This window comes from Camelina sativa, chromosome 10 (genome assembly GCF_030686135.1).
Source record: "Camelina sativa cultivar CO46 ecotype springtype chromosome 10, ASM3068613v1".
Lineage (NCBI taxonomy): Eukaryota > Viridiplantae > Streptophyta > Magnoliopsida > Brassicales > Brassicaceae > Camelina > Camelina sativa.
The window spans coordinates 1,259,397-1,277,472 of NC_141889.1; the positions used below are offsets into that span (position 1 = coordinate 1,259,397).

The 18,076-nt window shown below is 38.3% G+C and overlaps 4 protein-coding genes and 2 pseudogenes across 5 annotated transcripts; all 6 read left to right on the forward strand.

Annotated features, from left to right (window-relative positions):
- Window positions 1–1,386: 1,386 nt before the first annotated feature.
- Window positions 1,387–3,939, forward strand: LOC104719940 (pentatricopeptide repeat-containing protein ELI1, chloroplastic pseudogene; annotated as a pseudogene). The gene has a single exon (XR_015568978.1). The product of XR_015568978.1 is annotated as a pentatricopeptide repeat-containing protein ELI1, chloroplastic pseudogene (transcript).
- A 167-nt stretch (window positions 3,940–4,106) lies between these two features.
- Window positions 4,107–5,977, forward strand: LOC104716389 (cytochrome P450 81D11-like). The gene is made up of 3 exons (XM_010433764.3): window positions 4,107–4,650; window positions 4,731–5,114; window positions 5,197–5,977. The coding sequence occupies exons 1-3, from the start codon at window positions 4,153–4,155 to the stop codon at window positions 5,809–5,811; spliced, it is 1,497 nt and encodes a 498-aa protein (XP_010432066.1). The 5' UTR covers window positions 4,107–4,152; the 3' UTR covers window positions 5,812–5,977.
- Window positions 5,978–6,343: 366 nt separating this feature from the next.
- On the forward strand, window positions 6,344–8,390 carry LOC104716390 (cytochrome P450 81D11-like). The gene is made up of 3 exons (XM_010433765.3): window positions 6,344–6,973; window positions 7,134–7,520; window positions 7,628–8,390. The coding sequence occupies exons 1-3, from the start codon at window positions 6,473–6,475 to the stop codon at window positions 8,249–8,251; spliced, it is 1,512 nt and encodes a 503-aa protein (XP_010432067.1). The 5' UTR covers window positions 6,344–6,472; the 3' UTR covers window positions 8,252–8,390.
- Window positions 8,391–10,378: 1,988 nt separating this feature from the next.
- On the forward strand, window positions 10,379–12,155 carry LOC104719941 (cytochrome P450 81D11 pseudogene; annotated as a pseudogene).
- Window positions 12,156–12,973: 818 nt separating this feature from the next.
- On the forward strand, window positions 12,974–14,792 carry LOC104719942 (cytochrome P450 81D11-like). Its single transcript, XM_010437924.2, has 3 exons — window positions 12,974–13,474; window positions 13,574–13,957; window positions 14,039–14,792. Exons 1-3 carry the CDS (start codon window positions 12,977–12,979, stop codon window positions 14,636–14,638), a joined length of 1,482 nt encoding a protein of 493 aa, XP_010436226.2. The 5' UTR covers window positions 12,974–12,976; the 3' UTR covers window positions 14,639–14,792.
- A 560-nt stretch (window positions 14,793–15,352) lies between these two features.
- Window positions 15,353–17,960, forward strand: LOC104716391 (cytochrome P450 81D11). The gene is made up of 3 exons (XM_087470029.1): window positions 15,353–16,020; window positions 16,772–17,155; window positions 17,237–17,960. The coding sequence occupies exons 1-3, from the start codon at window positions 15,520–15,522 to the stop codon at window positions 17,840–17,842; spliced, it is 1,491 nt and encodes a 496-aa protein (XP_087326155.1). The 5' UTR covers window positions 15,353–15,519; the 3' UTR covers window positions 17,843–17,960.
- The last annotated feature ends 116 nt before the right edge of the window (window positions 17,961–18,076 follow it).

Sequence of the window (18,076 nt, forward strand, 5' to 3'; positions counted from 1 at the left end):
GCATGGATGTGTACAGATCCCTGTTTAAAGAAGTAGACACACTTTGCGTTGATATGTCACTATTATTTTCACCATCTAGGCATCTAGGAATAATATTGTTTTGTAATAATTTGATTTTTTTCTTTCTTTCTTTCTTTGTAAACCATAATGATCGAACTTTCAATGAGCGAACATACAATGCATTTTAAAAAGGCAAAAGCATGAGTTTTTTCTTCTTCTTTTCTTTAGACAATTGTACATGTTTCGGGTCGGGATCAAAGATATCGTAAGGACAAAAGCATAAGTTTATGGGCAAACACTGCCGTTGTTTAATCTTTACAATTGTCCTGTCATTTCTGTTTTTATTTTTCTTTTCTTTCTTACATTTTTGGATAATTTTTTTGCTGTATAATTAAATATATAGTGCAAATCATACATTATTATATATGTTCCAAAATAAATTCGTCTTTTGCTCACAAAAGAAAAACAAATCGTCTATATATAAGAAACCACCTTTCTATAGCATCGATTTATCAAAGACCTTGAAATACAGGCCAATTAAAACAATGATAATTTAATCCGTTTTTATAAACTTCAAAATGTTTGAATAAACTTATATACTTTCTTACAAAAAGAAAGAAAGAAAAACAAAACAAGTTATTTTCAAAATATTCCAATTGACTATGATCAGGAAATGTTACTCGTATACGAAACCGCCTCCAATTTAACAAATCGATCTATCTATAATCTATCAAATAATCCACGATTTAATTTTTCAAACGAGGAGAGAGATTAATATCAGTCCGTGACATACATGTTTTTTTATTCGAAACGGCCACGCAAAAAAGTATTTATATATAAAGTGACTAGTTACATGCGTAGTTTGTTATAAATATATCTAGGTGATGGGTTCGCCAATATGTATAATAAAGCTAAAAACAATGCTTCTGAAGATATTAAAACTTAAATAATAAACGTATACGTAACATATATGTTTCTTATACCACCAAGAAAGAATGGACCGAGTATGGTATAGTATTACGACAAACTACGCCGTAGCAATCCAACTACCGAACAGTTTCTATTCATGAGTCGCTTTCGTGTCCGGGACACGTCCAGTTTCAGTGTTCATTTCTTTCTTATATTCTCTACTTAAAAAAAAAAAAAATTGTTATAGTCTTGGTCGTTGTCTTTTTACACTCGTGTTATATAATAAAATGTATGGTTATAACAAAACCATACGTTTTAATTTCTAGACCGTGGGGTTTTACATACTAGATTCGAACATTAATATTTGAAACCGCACCCGAATTATATAGTTTCTTTTGGAAATTTCCCTTGTACCTAATTTCTTCACGTAATTTATAGCTATTATATAAAGAATTTTAAACAGAAGTTGACGGGAACGTCACATGACCAAGGTCGGAAGAGAACATAGCTTTAGTTTCTGTAGACACAATTAATATGTTTCTTCTTCTAACACCTTTTGTCTCTTTCCCTCTTTTCACTTCCCTCTAGGTTTTGTCTCTCTTCGACTTTTTCTTTCTTTTAATTACAGTTCAAATTTAAATTTCTTGACCATTACTTTAATTGTAGGAACATTCATGTATAGTAAATTTTATTTGATCTCTTTGTCTCGACCAAAAATCTTTCCTTGATCTCTTTGCCCCAGCCAAAATCTTTTTATCCCTTTAGTTTACTGTATGCTATATGTGATGATGTAACTTGTAGTCTTGTAGGCTTCATTTTTTTCCTTTCCACAAGTTGTAGGTCTTTTTTTTTTTTGGTACGAAGAATTTTAAGGTTATATCCCTTTAGTTTACTGTATGCAGAATATTATATAAGTTATCTCTTCATTATAACAGGCTGGGCTCATTGTATAAATTAAAAACGTAATGGGCCTATAGACAATATGGCCCTAAATTTCTTCAAGGTAAAGTAATTAATTAATTCTACGAAATATCCATCGGCGACCGATGGCTTCGTCACCACTTCTCGCCACGTCACTACCGCATAATCAGTTAACCGCCGGTAGATTTCCCCCTCCGCCGCCAGAGAAATTTGCAGTTCTGATCGATAAATCGGAATCAGTAGATGAATTGCTCCAAATCCACGCAGCTATTCTCCGTCATAACCTCCTCCTCCACCCTCGTTACCCGGTTTTAAACCTCAAGCTCCACCGTGGATACGCTTCTCACGGAAAAATTCGCCACGCGTTGGCTTTATTTCACCAGACGATCGATCCAGACTTGTTCATCTTCACCGCCGCAATCAACACTGCCTCTATTAACGGCCTCCATGATCAAGCTTTCTTGCTTTATATTCGATTGATTTCTTCTGAAATTGCCCCCAATGAGTTCACTTTCTCGTCGATTTTGAAATCATGCTCCACTGAGTCCGGAAAAGCTATCCATACCCATGTTCTTAAACTCGGGTTGTGGATGGATCCGTACGTGTCGACTGGTCTCGTCGACGTTTATGCGAAAGGAGGAGATGTATCATCTGCCCAGAAACTGTTCGATAGAATGCCTGAGAGAAGTCTTGTTACGTCTACAGCTATGGTTACTTGCTACGCAAAGCAGGGGAACGTTGAGGCTGCGAGAGCTTTGTTCGATAGAATGTGTGAGAGAGACATTGTTTCTTGGAACGTGATGATTGATGGATACGCTCAACATGGGTTCCCTAGTGACGCTCTGATGCTTTTTCAGAAACTGTTGGCGGATGGAACATCGAAGCCTGATGAAATAACCGTTGTAGCTACTCTCTCGGCTTGTTCGCAGATTGGAGCGCTTGAAACTGGGCGTTGGATCCATGTTTTTGTCAAGAACGATCGTATTAGGCTCAATGTTAAAGTATCCACGGCTCTGATTGATATGTATAGCAAGTGTGGGAGCTTGGAAGAAGCAAGTTTAGTGTTTAATGAGACTCCGAGGAAGGATATTGTGGCGTGGAATGCGATGATTGCTGGTTATGCAATGCACGGTTATAGCCAAGAAGCGTTGAAATTGTTTGATGAGATGCAGGTTGTTACAGGGTTGCAGCCAACTGATATAACTTTCATCGGAACACTTCAGGCTTGTGCTCATGGTGGATTAGTAAACGAAGGGGTGAGACTGTTTGAGTCAATGGGACAAGAGTATGGGATTAAACCCAAGATCGAGCATTACGGATGCTTGGTCAGTCTGCTTGGTCGTGCTGGTCAGCTGAAACGAGCTTACCAAATCATAAAAAACATGAAAATTGAAGCTGATTCTGTCTTATGGAGTTCTGTTCTTGGAAGCTGTAAACTTCATGGAGATTTTGTGTTAGGCAAGGAAATTGCAGAGTATCTCATTGGACAAAACATCACAAACTCAGGAATCTATGTTCTTCTCTCAAACATATATGCATCAGCGGACGATTATGAAGGTGTTGTAAAAGTGAGAAACTTGATGAAGGAGAAAGGAATCGTGAAGGAGCCCGGTGTAAGCACAATAGAAATCGATAACAAAGTTCATGAATTCCGAGCTGGAGATAGAGAACACTTAGAAAGCAAGGAAATCTACACAATGGTAAGAAAGATGAGCGAGCGGATCAAGTCTCATGGTTACGTTCCAAATACAAACACGGTCTTGCAGGATCTTGGAGAAATAGAGAAAGAGCAATCTCTACAAGTTCATAGCGAGAGGCTCGCGATTGCTTATGGTCTGATCAGTACCAAACCGGGAAGTCCCTTAAAGATATTCAAGAACCTACGAGTGTGTTCAGATTGTCACACAGTGACGAAACTGATATCCAAAATCACCGGACGTAAAATCGTCATGAGAGATCGGAATAGGTTCCACCATTTCTCGGATGGTTCGTGTTCTTGTGGCGATTTCTGGTAAAACCGAACCAAACGGCTTACAGATTATAGATTTGTACATGAAAAAAGAGATTTGACTGTTCGTCAAAAAAAAAAAGAGATTTGACTTTTCAAAATTTCTTGAAGAACAGTAACTTGACTTTTTATTTTTCACGTTACAGTGTTTTATTTTTCTAGAACATTGGAGAAATTATTACGGGTCAAAGACAATGAAGTCACACAGTCAATACTAAAATCAAAATTGGTTTTGTTTTTATAATATTTGTCCAAATCTATTTAACTCCACAAAATTGCTTTCACTTACCCAAATAACACAAGAAGATCTAAATATGGAAACCAAAACCCTAATTTTCTCAATCCTCTTCATTCTCCTCACGCTCAAGTTCTTGATCGGGAAACTCAAGCGAAAGCCAAACCTTCCTCCGAGTCCGGCATGGTCGTTACCTGTGATAGGTCACCTCCGTCTTCTCAAACCCCCGATTCATCGAACTTTCCTCTCACTCTCTCAATCCCTAAACAATGCTCCGATCTTCTCCCTCCGACTCGGAAACCGACTCGTTGTCGTGAACTCGTCACACTCGATCGCCGAAGAGTGCTTCACCAAGAACGACGTCGTTCTCGCGAACAGGCCAAAATTCATCCTCGCTAAACACATCGCGTACGATTACACAACCATGATCGCAGCTTCTTACGGTGACCACTGGCGAAACCTCCGCCGTATCGCCTCCATCGAGTTATTCTCCAATCACCGTATTAACAGCTTTTTGTCTATTCGTAAAGACGAGATCAAGCGACTTGTGTTACGTCTCTCCAAGAACTTTTCACAAGTAAGAAAGCTTTAAACTTAGTTAATTAGATCTTAATCACGCATTTGGATTTAATTAGTGGTTAATTATGACATCTGTAGGAGTTTGCTAAGGTGGAGATGAAATCAATGTTATCTGACTTAACATTCAACAACATCATCAGAATGGTAGCTGGAAAACGTTACTACGGAGACGGTGTAGAGGACGATGCGGAGGCTAAACGAGTCCGGCAGCTTATTGCGGATGTGGTGGCTTGTGCTGGTGCTGGAAACGCTATTGATTATTTACCGGTTTTGCGGTTAGTTTCCGACTACGAGACGCGGGTGAAGAAGTTGGCGGGTAGGCTAGACGAGTTCTTGCAAGGATTGGTTGATGAGAAACGAGCAGCTAAGGAGAAGGGCAATACCATGATCGATCATTTGCTAACTCTACAAGAATCTCAACCGGACTACTTCACGGATCGTATCATCAAAGGAAACATGCTTGTAAGTACCCTAAAAACTCGGAACATGTTTGTTTAGTATGGAACGTGTTGGTTTAGTTTTGTGTTTGTGTTCAAATTTGCAGGCTTTGATACTAGCAGGGACCGACACATCAGCGGTTACGTTAGAATGGGCGTTGTCGAACCTGTTGAACCATCCTGAGGTATTGAACAAGACGAGAGATGAAATCGATAGGACGGTCGGTTTAGACAGGCTTATTGACGAATCGGACATATCAAATCTGCCTTATCTTCAAAACATTGTGTCTGAAACGTTACGCCTTTACCCTGCTGTACCGATGCTGCTTCCTCACGTTGCGTCAGAAGACTGCAAAGTTGGGGGATACGATATGCCACAGGGTACGATACTATTGACCAATGCATGGGCTATACACAGAGATCCTCAGCTATGGGATAATCCCACGAGCTTCAAGCCAGAGAGGTTCGAGAAAGAAGGAGAGGCTCATAAGCTAATGCCGTTTGGGTTAGGAAGAAGGGCGTGTCCTGGTTCCGTATTGGCTCTTCGGCTAGTAAACCTGACTCTTGGAACACTGATTCAGTGTTTGGAATGGGAGAGGATTGGAGAAGAAGAAGTGGATATGAGTGAAAGCAAAGGAGGCACAATGCCTAAAGCCAAACCTCTGGAAGCCATGTGCAGATCACGTGCCTTTGTTGGTAAATTCTTCAACGAGTCCGCTTGACTTCTAGACTTTTAGGTAATGCCATTAGTAGTGTGAATATCTATGTATACTTAAAAAGATTACTAGTTTATTATGTCTGTATGTTAAATGGAAATACATGTACATAAGTCAGTGATAAATCAACACTTATTTAATTTAAATAAAATGTTTTTGTTATTCGGACTAATGTATGTGTTTTTTTTAGTTGTCCTTTTTTTTTTTATGGTCCAATGTTCAATATTATGTAAAATAAGGAATTAAACCCTTTTCTATGGGAAGTTACGATAAAACATCAGTCATCTGCAAAACGCTTCCCTTAAACCCTTTAACATGAGTACATGACACGAATTATTTTCTCGAAAAAAAAAATCTTTTAGTATATTGGGATATTTAGTAGCTACATACATGTTTTAATTCCTTTTTTGGTTAAAGAAAAATAAAGATTGACTATTGAAATAGCCACTGAGTATTAGAATAATGATTAGGTATCAAAAATGAATAAATGATTAATGGGCACATGTAATTTTGCTTCTTCGGGGCTGAAACGATTTTAATTATACAGATAATAAAGATTCCTTTTTCAAATTGTATGATGTTTTCTAAGTCAACGTCTATCGAGTAGTTCAAGCAGACTCTATCCTCTGTTACAAATCCTAAATCCTTGAGGAAGAAGAAATCAGATATGGAAGGTCAAACCCTAATTTTCACATTCCTTTTCCTAATTCTATCTCTCACACTCATCATCGGAAGAATCAAGCGAAAGCCTAACCTTCCTCCGAGTCCTGCATGGGCGTTACCGGTGATCGGTCATCTCCGCCTTCTCAAGCCGCCGCTCCACAGAGTTTTCCTCTCCGTCTCTCAATCCCTAGGAGATGCTCCGATCATCTCCCTCCGTCTCGGCAACCGACTCGTATTCGTTGTCTCTTCACACTCGATCGCCGAGGAATGCTTCACGAAGAACGACGTCGTACTCGCGAACAGATTTAACTCCCTTGCTTCAAAACACATCTCATATGGCTGCACAACCGTGGTTACAGCTTCGTACAGTGACCACTGGAGAAATCTTCGTCGCATTGGTGCCGTCGAGATATTCTCGGCTCACCGGCTCAATAGCTTCTCCTCTATCCGCCGAGATGAGATCTGGCGGCTTATAGCTTCTCTCTCACGGAACTCTTCTTCACTCGTAAGTTTATATGATTATAATTCTCCACCAAAATTACCAAATTTGAACTTCAATTTCTAATTTGAAGTACTTTTATGATAATCTTTAGTCTCTAGTCAATCTCTGTTTATAGGTGAATTTTTTCAATGATTTAACATAGGGTTTATAATAAATTTTGCAGGGATTTGCCAAGGTTGAGATGAAATCAATGTTTTCTAACTTAACATTCAACAACATCATTAGAATGCTGGCCGGAAAATGTTACTATGGAGACGGTGCAGAGGATGACCCCGAGGCTAAACGTGTGAGAGAGCTTATCGCAGAGGGGATGGGGTGTTTTGGTGCTGGAAACACTGCTGATTATTTACCGATCCTGAATTGGATCACAGATTCTGAGAAACGGATAAATAATATCGCCGGAAGGCTTGACGAGTTCTTGCAGGGATTGGTCAATGAGAAACGAGGAAGGAAGGAGCAGAGGGAGAACACTATGGTTGATCACTTGCTTGGTTTGCAAGAGACCCAACCTGAGTACTACACGGACAGAATCATTAAAGGAATCATGCTCGTAAGTAACATTTTAAGTTCATGATGAGTTTTTTTAAATTGTCACATTTGGTATATATGGAAATAATTAGTTCAGTTTTTTCGGTGTATGTGTCCAATGTTTTGTAGTCTCTTATACTGGCGGGGACTGATACATCCGCAGTAATATTGGAATGGACATTGTCAAGTTTGTTGAACCATCCAGAGATATTGAGCAAGGCGAGAGATGAAATCGACAATAAGGTTGGCTTCGACAGGCTTTTGGATGAATCAGACCTCTCACATCTTCCTTATCTTCAGAACATTTTGTCCGAGTCCTTGCGTTTGTACCCTGCAAGTCCCTTGTTGGTCCCTCACGTCGCATCAGAAGACTGTAAAGTAGGGGGTTACGATATGCCACGTGGTACGATGCTATTGACTAATGCATGGGCTATACATAGGGATCCTGGGATATGGGATGATCCAACGAGCTTCAAACCAGAGAGGTTCGAGAAAGAAGGGGAAGCTCATAAGCTATTGGGGTTTGGGCTAGGAAGAAGGGCGTGTCCTGGGTCCGGTCTGGCTCAACGGCTAGCAAGCTTGGCTATCGGGTCTTTGATTCAATGTTTTGAGTGGGAGAAGGTAGGAGAAGAAGAGGTGGATATGACTGAAGGTGGAGGAGGAGTCATAATGCCTAAAGCTATACCGTTGGTTGCCATGTGCAGACCACGTGCCTTTGTTGGTAAACTCCTCAAGGAGTCCGCTTGGGTTTAGACTTTTGTACTAAATGCTAATTTATGTGTTTAGGCGACGGTTATGTCGGTATGTTGATTGGAGTTATATATTACTACTTTGGTAATTGGTATATGTAACGTACGAGTCATGACGGTAGAAGCTTTGGTAATTGGTATTATGTAACGTACGAGTCATGACGATAGAAACAAGGGGATACTTGTTCTTTTTAGGAGTAATACAATAGTATAATTTTTATAAAAAAAGACACTTGGAGTGAAAATCTAGAATTATAAAACCATTGCTTAAATTTTTAAAAATCTAGAATTTTATTTCATCTGTTTTTAGTGAGATCTGATTAGAGTCCAACAATCAAATTTGAAAAGGCTTTTGCTATGTCAAACATCTTTAGACTTTTGTGTTTGAGAAATTGTTGCGGTTTTAATTAGGGTTTCACGTATCAAATATGATTCTTATGTTCAAAAAGTTATAAGGATCTTTTAATTTTCCTTATTTTTATTTTGGATTTCTTGTGCCAAAAAGCTCATTTTTTCCTTTTTTTTTTTTTTTTTTTTTTTTTTTTGTGATTGCTCCATCAACAATCAGCGACACAAAATTATAACTTAGTCTCTCTCGTTTTTTTTGTTGTTTTTCTAGAATAATTTTTTGTTTTATAACGGTTGTTGTTTTAAATTTGATAAAAATACTAATTTTAAAGATGGGAAAAGTATTTTTTTTAGTTATTTTTAATATGTGTAAAAATATTAAACGACAACTAATTTAAAACGGATGGAATATTTGCGTGTTAAGTATATGGAGACAATTATGACGGTTGCTATTTGTTCTAACGACATAAACAGTTCCGACAACAATTGTAAAAGTAGTTGCAAACGGAATGTCTACTAATTTTCCGCGATTTGTTTTTCCGTCGTTGATCGTTAATCGAAAAAGAAATTAAATCGAATCTTAATAAAATTAGGATTTGACCAAAAAATTGTTCTTCGACCCAAAAAAAAAATCTAAGTTCGATAAATATTTCAGGGTTATAGCTTTTGGTCTCCACAAGTTGCTATTAATTTTTGTGATTTTTGGTTGTAAGCAAAATTTATTTTCGGTATGACAAAAATAATACAGTTGCATGGAGGATGAGTGAAGAGATCGATGTGTGAAATCTTCCACACCCAACAATTTTTTATATATGTCATATACAGAGAAAAAAAAAACATCACAACATATTTTATTTTTTCGTTTTTTTGTTAATATATTAATGATCTCTATATATATCTTTTTACCCTACACAAGTGAGAGAACAGAATGAGTTAAGCAAAATAATAAGAAAAATCGAGCGAGTGAATCTCATGCGCGGCGATTTTTTTTTTTCAAAAGCCTCCTTCTTCTAATCATAACCTCTTGCGCCGACGCCGGGTCCTCCATCAATTCCGGTGGCGGTGAGGATCCTCCGGTCCATGGTTTTTCATTTGTGACTTGTTGCATCATCCTGGCGAAGCTGTTGGACGAAATCAAGGGAGCGATGGAGAGGAGAAGCATCCGTGAGACGCTGACAGTAAAGAGCTCTACCGGAGGTGTTGCTACGCGGAGCGGAAGAGGGAGATTCATGACGAAGAACGAGAGAAGAGGGTAGATAGATCTGGAGATTGGAGATTCTGGAGGTTTCACCGGATTGGTTATGATAGGGGAGGTAATCTCCGATCTGGTGAAGCTAAGCCACCGTCGACGGTCCTCTTATCTACTCCCTGCTGCCTCTCTCTCTCTCTCACGACTGAGCATGGATCCTCCACGACAAATGACAGATCAGATCTCTTCCTCCTTCTCAAAACGGTTCTACGGTGGCGGGATGGCAAACGGATCTTGGATCACCATCGTTACCGTCGTCCAGATTCGCCGGAAATCCTGTTCCGGTCGAGTATCCGCAATTATGGATGGCGGCTGCAAAACGAGTTCTTCGTTTGTAGATTAGGGTTTCACGTAGTGCCGGTTTAATCCGGTTGTTGTAACCCGGCCAGTTTTGTTTTTCCAACGGTTTAGTCCGGTTTGATGTAAACGAGTTGGACCCTTTGGGATTTCTGTATGGGCCTACTTCGGAAATAGCCCACTGGGCATTATATTTTTATAATTGAATACTTTTTAACAAAAAAATAAAATAATAAGAAAATGGAATTTACTCAGATTTCACTTGTCTCTTTCCTTTCATCTTCATCACTACCACATTCTAGCTCACAAGATCAAATCGGAAGCTTAACCTTCCACCGTCTCCAGCGACACCTTTGCCTGTGATCGGCCACCTCCATCTCCTCAAGCCACGGCTCCACCGGCTACTACTCTCCTTCTCCCAGTCCCTCGAAAATGCTCCTATCTTCCACCTCCGCCTCGGAAACCGCCTCGTTTACGTCGTTTCCTCACGTTCCATCGCCGAAGAGTGCTTCACCAAAAACGATGTCGTTCTCGCGGACCGACCCGTGTTCACCGTGAGCAAGCACATCGGCTATAACGCCATTCATATCGTAGCAGCACCCTACGGCGAGCACTGGAAGAACCTCCGCAGAATCGCCGCAGTCGAGATATTTTCTTCTCAGAGACTCAATACGTTTCTGTATATCCGTAAGGACGAGATCCGACGGCTCATCTCACGTCTCTCCCGCGACTCCTTACACGTACTATACGATCTCCTCAATTCTTTTCTTTATATTCATTTACTCGTGCCATGCATATACATTTTTCTTATTTTAATAATTCTCGTAACGTCTACTTTGACCCTGAAGGGTGAAGCCAGCCATGCATGCAACTAGTTTTCCCATTTTTACCAGAAAATAAAATAAACTAAAAAACCAATTTACGAATTGTGAACATTAAAACAAACATAAATGCTCAAAGATATAATCATTTTTTTTTATCTACGTCCTAAGTCAAAAGTATTGATCGTTAATTGTCTTCCAGAAATTTGTGGAGGTGGAAATGAAATCATTATTAGGGAATTTGGCATCCAACAATATCATCAGAATGGTGGCCGGAAAGCGATACTATGACGACGGCACCAAGGACAACGATGAAGCCAAGCGTGTGAGAAAACTTGTGTCAGGGTTGACCGGTGGTGCTAGTGCCGGGAATCCAGCTGACTATATTTCAATCGTACGATGGGTAACAAATTTCGAAAAAAATATCAAAAATCTAGGGAAACGATTTGATGAATTTTTACAGGGATTAGTTGATGAGAAACGTGGAGAGAAAGAGAGAGGTCATACTATGATCGATCATTTGCTTTCTCTCCAAGAAACTCAACCTGAGTTCTATAACGATGTCACCATCAAAGGGATGATTCTCGTAAGTTTCAATTGATAATTAGTATAAGCAATTATTTTGTAATTTTTTTATAGAAATAAGAAAGTTTATTAATAAGAAAAACGTAAAGTCTATGATAAGTGCAGGGACAGACACGTCATCAACAACACTAGAATGGGCAATGTCAAGTTTGTTGAACCATCCAGAGATACTCATGAAAGTGAGATCTGAAATCGATGAAAAAGTCGGTTTAGATCGGTTAGTAGATGAATCGGACATTGTGAATCTTCCTTATCTTCAAAACACTGTGTCGGAAACACTACGTTTGTATCCTGCCGTCCCGTTACTACTCCCTCACATGTCATCGGATGATTGTAAAGTTGCGGGATACGATATGCCACATGGCACGATATTGTTGGTCAATACGTGGGCTATGCAGAGAGATTCGAAGTTATGGGAGGAACCAGATATGTTTAAGCCAGAGAGATTTGAAAAGGAAGGGGAAATTCATAAGCTGATGATGCCGTGTGGGATAGGAAGACGAGCTTGCCCTGGAGCCGGGCTTGCTCAACGGTTGGTGGGACTGACTCTAGGAGCTTTGGTTCAGATAAAAAAAAAAAGGTGTTACAATTTAGTTGTAATTTTATAACTAGTTATCAACTTCAAGTAATAAATATATATATTGGTTATATATGTATTTATAAAATCAACTATATATATTTTGAGGGCCCGGGGTCGCAAATCCCACGGAAACATAGATAGTGCCATAGTGGGCTTCGGCTTTCATCGTTTTACTATCGAGCATCGCGAGCCTATACAGAGAGAGTTGTGTGTAAACGAAATATGCACATGTTTTTACGTAGATTGAAACTATTACGTTATATATTCTCCCTTATTAGAATCATTTGACCTGTTTTTGATCATTTTTCATCATAATAACGGGGAAAAAAAAATCAAAGATTCATCATGAAGCCACATAATTAACTAAACATCGTTCCAAGCAAACCTTTGAGAAATTTAGTTTCTTATTGCTTTTTGTACCAAGAGAAAGCAACACATAAGTTCTTTATCTTGCAGCATTGTTGTGAAGTTTGGATTGTTTGAATAGTAAAATAATAAAAGAAAGTTACAAAACAATCAGCAAAACTAGAAAGAAAAAAACTACAAGATACAGGAGCACAAATGCGGTTTTTTTTTTATCTCCTCATTTATTTGTCATGCCAATTTGTATTGTCAGCTTAATCAGTAACCTTAATAAGACGAACAAAGTTGTAAAAGATTACAAATCATATAGATTTTTTTTTCTAAGCAAGATCATATTCATTCATAATATATATAATTACCTCGCAAACACGTTTCACACATCTGGACTCCATGTGACATCTCTCACACACGCGTAGCGTAGGCCACAATATATAAGAGATACGATGGAACAAATTCAAGCATTCAACAACAACAAACGAAAAAAGAATGGACTATCTCCAAATTTCCCTTCTCTCAATTTTTCTTTTTTTCTCTATCACATTTTTATACAGAAATTCAATGCCTAAGCAAAAATTTCCACCGTCTCCGGCAAACTCATTGCCGGTGATCGGCCACCTTCACCTCATGAAGCGACCGTTCCATCGGAAATTTCTTTCATTCTCTCAGTCCTTGGGAAATGCTCCAATCATCCATCTCCGTCTCGGACACCGTCACGTGTACGTAGTCTCGTCACGTGCCGTTGCCGAGGAATGTTTCACCAAAAACGACATCGTTTTGGCGAGCAGACCAGTGATGATGATGAACAAGCATTTAGGTTATAATGCTAAACATATGATCGGAGCATCTTACGGCGACCATTGGCGGAGCCTCCGTCGAATCACCGCCTCTGAGCTATTTTCGTCCCATAGGCTCTCTACGTTTTTGCATATCCGTAAAGACGAGATCCGACGGCTTATATTACGTCTCTCCCAAGACCCATTACACGTATGTCTATAACTCACTATACCTTTTTCAATCAGGTTCTGTAATGTTAGAAAATCAGAAAACTATAAAGTTAACTGATTTCGTAAGTTACAAAATCAGGGCTTTGTGGAGGTGGAGATGAAATCACTATTTACAAACTTGGTCTTCAACAACATCATCAGGATAATAGCTGGGAAACAATACTACGGCGATGATACAGAGGACGAAGAGGAAGCCAAACTCACGAGACAGTTGGTTTCTGAGGTTGTGGCCGGCGATGGTGGAAGAAACTACGCTGATTATCTCTCGTTTTTGGGTTGGTTCACAGATACCGAAGCACGGATCAAAGACGTGGCTCATCGTTTCGACGCGTTCTTGCAGAAACTGATAGATGAGAAACGTGCAGATAAAGAAACAAGTCAGACGATGATTCATCACTTGCTTTCTCTCCAAGAAACTCAACCTAGTCACTATACGGATGTTATCATCAAACAAATCATCCTTGTAATTAAGCATATATATATATCAGTACTCACTAGCTATACATATATAGATGAATATCGTAATATCATTGATTATGTGCAGGACTTGATAGTTGCGGGAACGGACACGATATCGATAACGTTAGAATGGGCATTGTCCAATTTGTTGAACCATCAAGAGGTACTAATGAAAGCAAGAATGGAAATTGATGATAAAATCGGTTTAGACCGGTTAGTGGATGAACCGGATATTGTGAATCTCCCCTATCTCCAAAACATTATGTTGGAAACACTCCGTTTGTATCCTCCAGCTCCGTTGCTACTCCCTCACTTATCATCGGAAGACTGTGAAGTAGGAGGCTACGATATGCCACGTGGTACAATGCTATTGATGAATGTGTGGGCAATGCACAGAGATCCGGAGTTATGGAAAGATCCAGAGCAGTTCAAGCCGGAGAGGTTTGATAAGGAAGGGGAAGCTCAAAAAGTTATGGCGTTTGGACTCGGACGACGGGCTTGTCCTGGAGCTGGACTTGCTCATCGGTTTGTGGGCTTGACTCTTGGGTCTTTGATCCAATGTTTCGAGTGGGAGAGGATTGGTGTCGAACTTATTGAGATGAAGGAAGGAAAAGGAGTTACTATGCCCAAAAAGAAGCCGTTGCGAGCCATGTGCAAAACAGCGAACTCAGTGTACTGTACATGAAAATCATGCTGAGACTTTTATTTATTTTCTTAGGTTTAAACGAAATAAAGGAAAAGTGGAAAACTAAAGAACTTTTAATTACTCCAATAATAGTCATAGTCCACTGAGTGCTGTAATTATATATTCTCGCCAGTCAAAGATATTTGGATCGTCACAGCTGTGTGTAATTCAATACTCTCAAAGTCAATAATCGATTACACCCTTTAAAATCATTAGGCTCACCCCTATCTAATTATATTTGTCTAATTTACTTACAACCCATTTATTCTGATTATTTTCTGTTTATTTTTTGTATAACAATTACTTTTTGAGCCAGTGAATTATTATTTTATTATTTAAATATTTAAATTAAGAGTTTGTGATGTTTTACAGTAACTAATATACAAATTTATAATGAAAAAATTATCAAAAAAAAAAACTTATAATGAAAATTATAAATTTTATTTTAAAATAATGTTTTATATATTTACCATATTTTTATAAATAATACTATAGTTTTATATTTTATTTGATGTTTTCTTTTAATATAAATATAGTTATACATATATTTAATTAATATTATATATATTTATTTTATTATTAATTTAATAAAATAATTTTAAAACTAGTTCCTGATTAATTTCTATTTAATTTTTGTTATTTTTATTAAATGTTAGGTAATCCAATTCTGATTATTGGCTTTTCTAAAACATGGTATATGCGTGACTCATTGAAAATCAATTATTGGCTTTTCTTTCCATAAATTCTCAATCCAAACATTTACGAAATGTATTTAATTTTCTTGCTTTCAAGACCACAAAGTAACATATGGTCCCTCTTCCACACACGACAACACAACTATACAGACAAAGAAAAAACACAAAGAATCAATCAACAAGAAAATGGACATCACCCAAAGCCTACTTCTCTCCTTTCTCTTTCTCGTTATCTCTATCAAACTCTTGCTCACAAAATCAAACCGGAACGTTAATCTTCCTCCTTCTCCGGCTTATCCTCTACCGGTTATCGGCCACCTCCACCTCCTCAAGCAACCTGTCCACCGAACATTCCTCTCCATCTCCCAGTCCCTTGGAAATGCTCCTATCTTCCACCTCCGCCTCGGAAACCGCCTCGTTTACGTCATCTCTTCACGTTCTATCGCCGAAGAATGCTTCACCAAAAACGACATCGTTCTTGCGAACCGTCCTGATATTATCATGGCCAAACACGTCGGGTACAACTCCACCAATATGATTGCAGCTCCTTACGGCGACCACTGGAGGAATCTCCGCCGCGTCGCCGCCGTCAAGATATTTTCTTCTCATAGGATCAGTACGTTTATGTCTATCCGTAAAGACGAGATCCGACGGCTCATTACACTTCTCTCTAGAGACTCCTTACACGTAACGTTTCTATTATTTATTAAATTCGCTATTCATATTTTATTTTCTTGGCGTAAGTAAAGCAAATTATTGACGTACTACTCATGCGGTTGAATTTGTCCATATGAGTAGCTGTATGTGTTTTCCACCGTTCTTATTTATTATATCATCCTACATATCAATACATACATTTAATTATCCGTTATGGGCCGACATATAGATGGAACGAAACTATACCGTTTTAAAAGTAAATTACATAGATCTCAACTGTAATTACTTATAATTTATTTTTCCAAAAGAAGTAAAAACTAATTCATATTAATAGTGTTAACAGTAAAGGATATGAAACTGTAATTGTAAAATGAAGACGATAAAATTACAATAAATATGCGGTTGAATGTTATTTGCTGATGATATATATAGGTACTTTTCTGTATACTTCTTTTGTATCATAAAAGATAATTTTTTATAATTTTTTTTTTTATATTACAAACATTGTTTTTTTATATACTTTAATCAATTAATGTTAAATAATTGTAAATTTCAAAAATCAGTAAACGATAATTTAAAAGTTTGATGGATTATTATTGATTAATAATTATAAAAATATATTATTATAAATAAAGAATGTATTTATAGTTAAATATTAAAAGAATTCTTAATTCATGTAAAGATCTTAAAACATTATCTATGATGATATTAAGGGAGTATTACGTATTGAAATAATAAAATAATGCATGTACTACAATATTGATAAGTGTCAGTTTCACAGGGATTTGTTGAAGTAGAGTTGAAATCATCATTAGCCAACTTGGTATTCAACAACATCATCATGATGGTAGCAGGGAAGCGATATTATGGTTGCGGTACAGAAAACAACGATGAAGCAAAGCTCGTGAGGGAACTTATATCGGAGATTTTGACCGGCGCCAGTGCTGGAAATTTGGCTGATTATCTTCCGATCATAAATTGGGTCACAAAGTTTGAGCAACGAACCATAAGTTTGGGGAATCGACTCGATAAGTTTCTGCAAAAATTGGTTGATGAGAAACGTGCGGAGAAAGAAAAGGGTCAAACTTTGATCAATCACTTGCTTTCTTTCCAAGAAACCCAACCTGAGTATTACACTGATGTCATCATCAAAGGAATCATACTTGTAAGTTCAGATTAACTAGTAATACTATTCTACATATGTATTTGGAGAGTGTTGAGTGATTAATTAGAGATGTACGCACAGGCTCTTGTAGTTGCAGGAACAGACACGTCATCAACAACACTAGAATGGGCAATGTCAAATTTGTTGAACCATCCTGAGATACTCATGAAAGTGAGAGCCGAGATCGATGATAAGATCGGTTCGGACCGGTTAATCGAGGAATCAGACATTGTGAATCTTCCTTATCTGCAAAACACTGTGTCGGAAACGTTACGTTTATATCCTGCGGTTCCGCTGCTACTCCCTCATTTCTCATCGGATGAATGTAAAGTGGCGGCCGGCTATGATATGCCACGCGGCACGATGTTATTAACAAACGCATGGGCTATGCACAGAGATCCAGATTTATGGGAAGAGCCGGAAAGGTTTAAGCCGGAGAGATTCGAGAAAGAAGGAGAGGCTCAAAAGCTAATCCCATTTGGGATGGGACGACGAGCTTGTCCTGGAGCCGAGCTTGGGAAGCGGTTAGTAACCCTTGCTCTTGGGAGTTTGATTCAGTGTTTTGAGTGGGAGAGAGTTGGTGAAGAACTCTTGGACATGACTGAAGCCGAAGGCATCACTATGCCTAAAGCTACTCCGCTGCGAGCTATGTGCAAGACACGTGTCGTTGTCAGTAAAGTGGTATAAATAGATGTTGTGTTCAAACTTCAAACACGTAAAATAAAGTCTTTTTACATCCCACGTGTTGATTCCTAGAAATATGAACGTTGTGAAGAAATAAATCAGTCATCAGTGTTTTGTACTATTTCATCATGGCGTATACGGAGGAAACAAAACAAATTACACAAAAGTTAGAGAAAAGAAGAAAAAGAGTCAAGGATTGAATGTTCTCGTACTAACTAAAGTGATGGCTAATCGGGT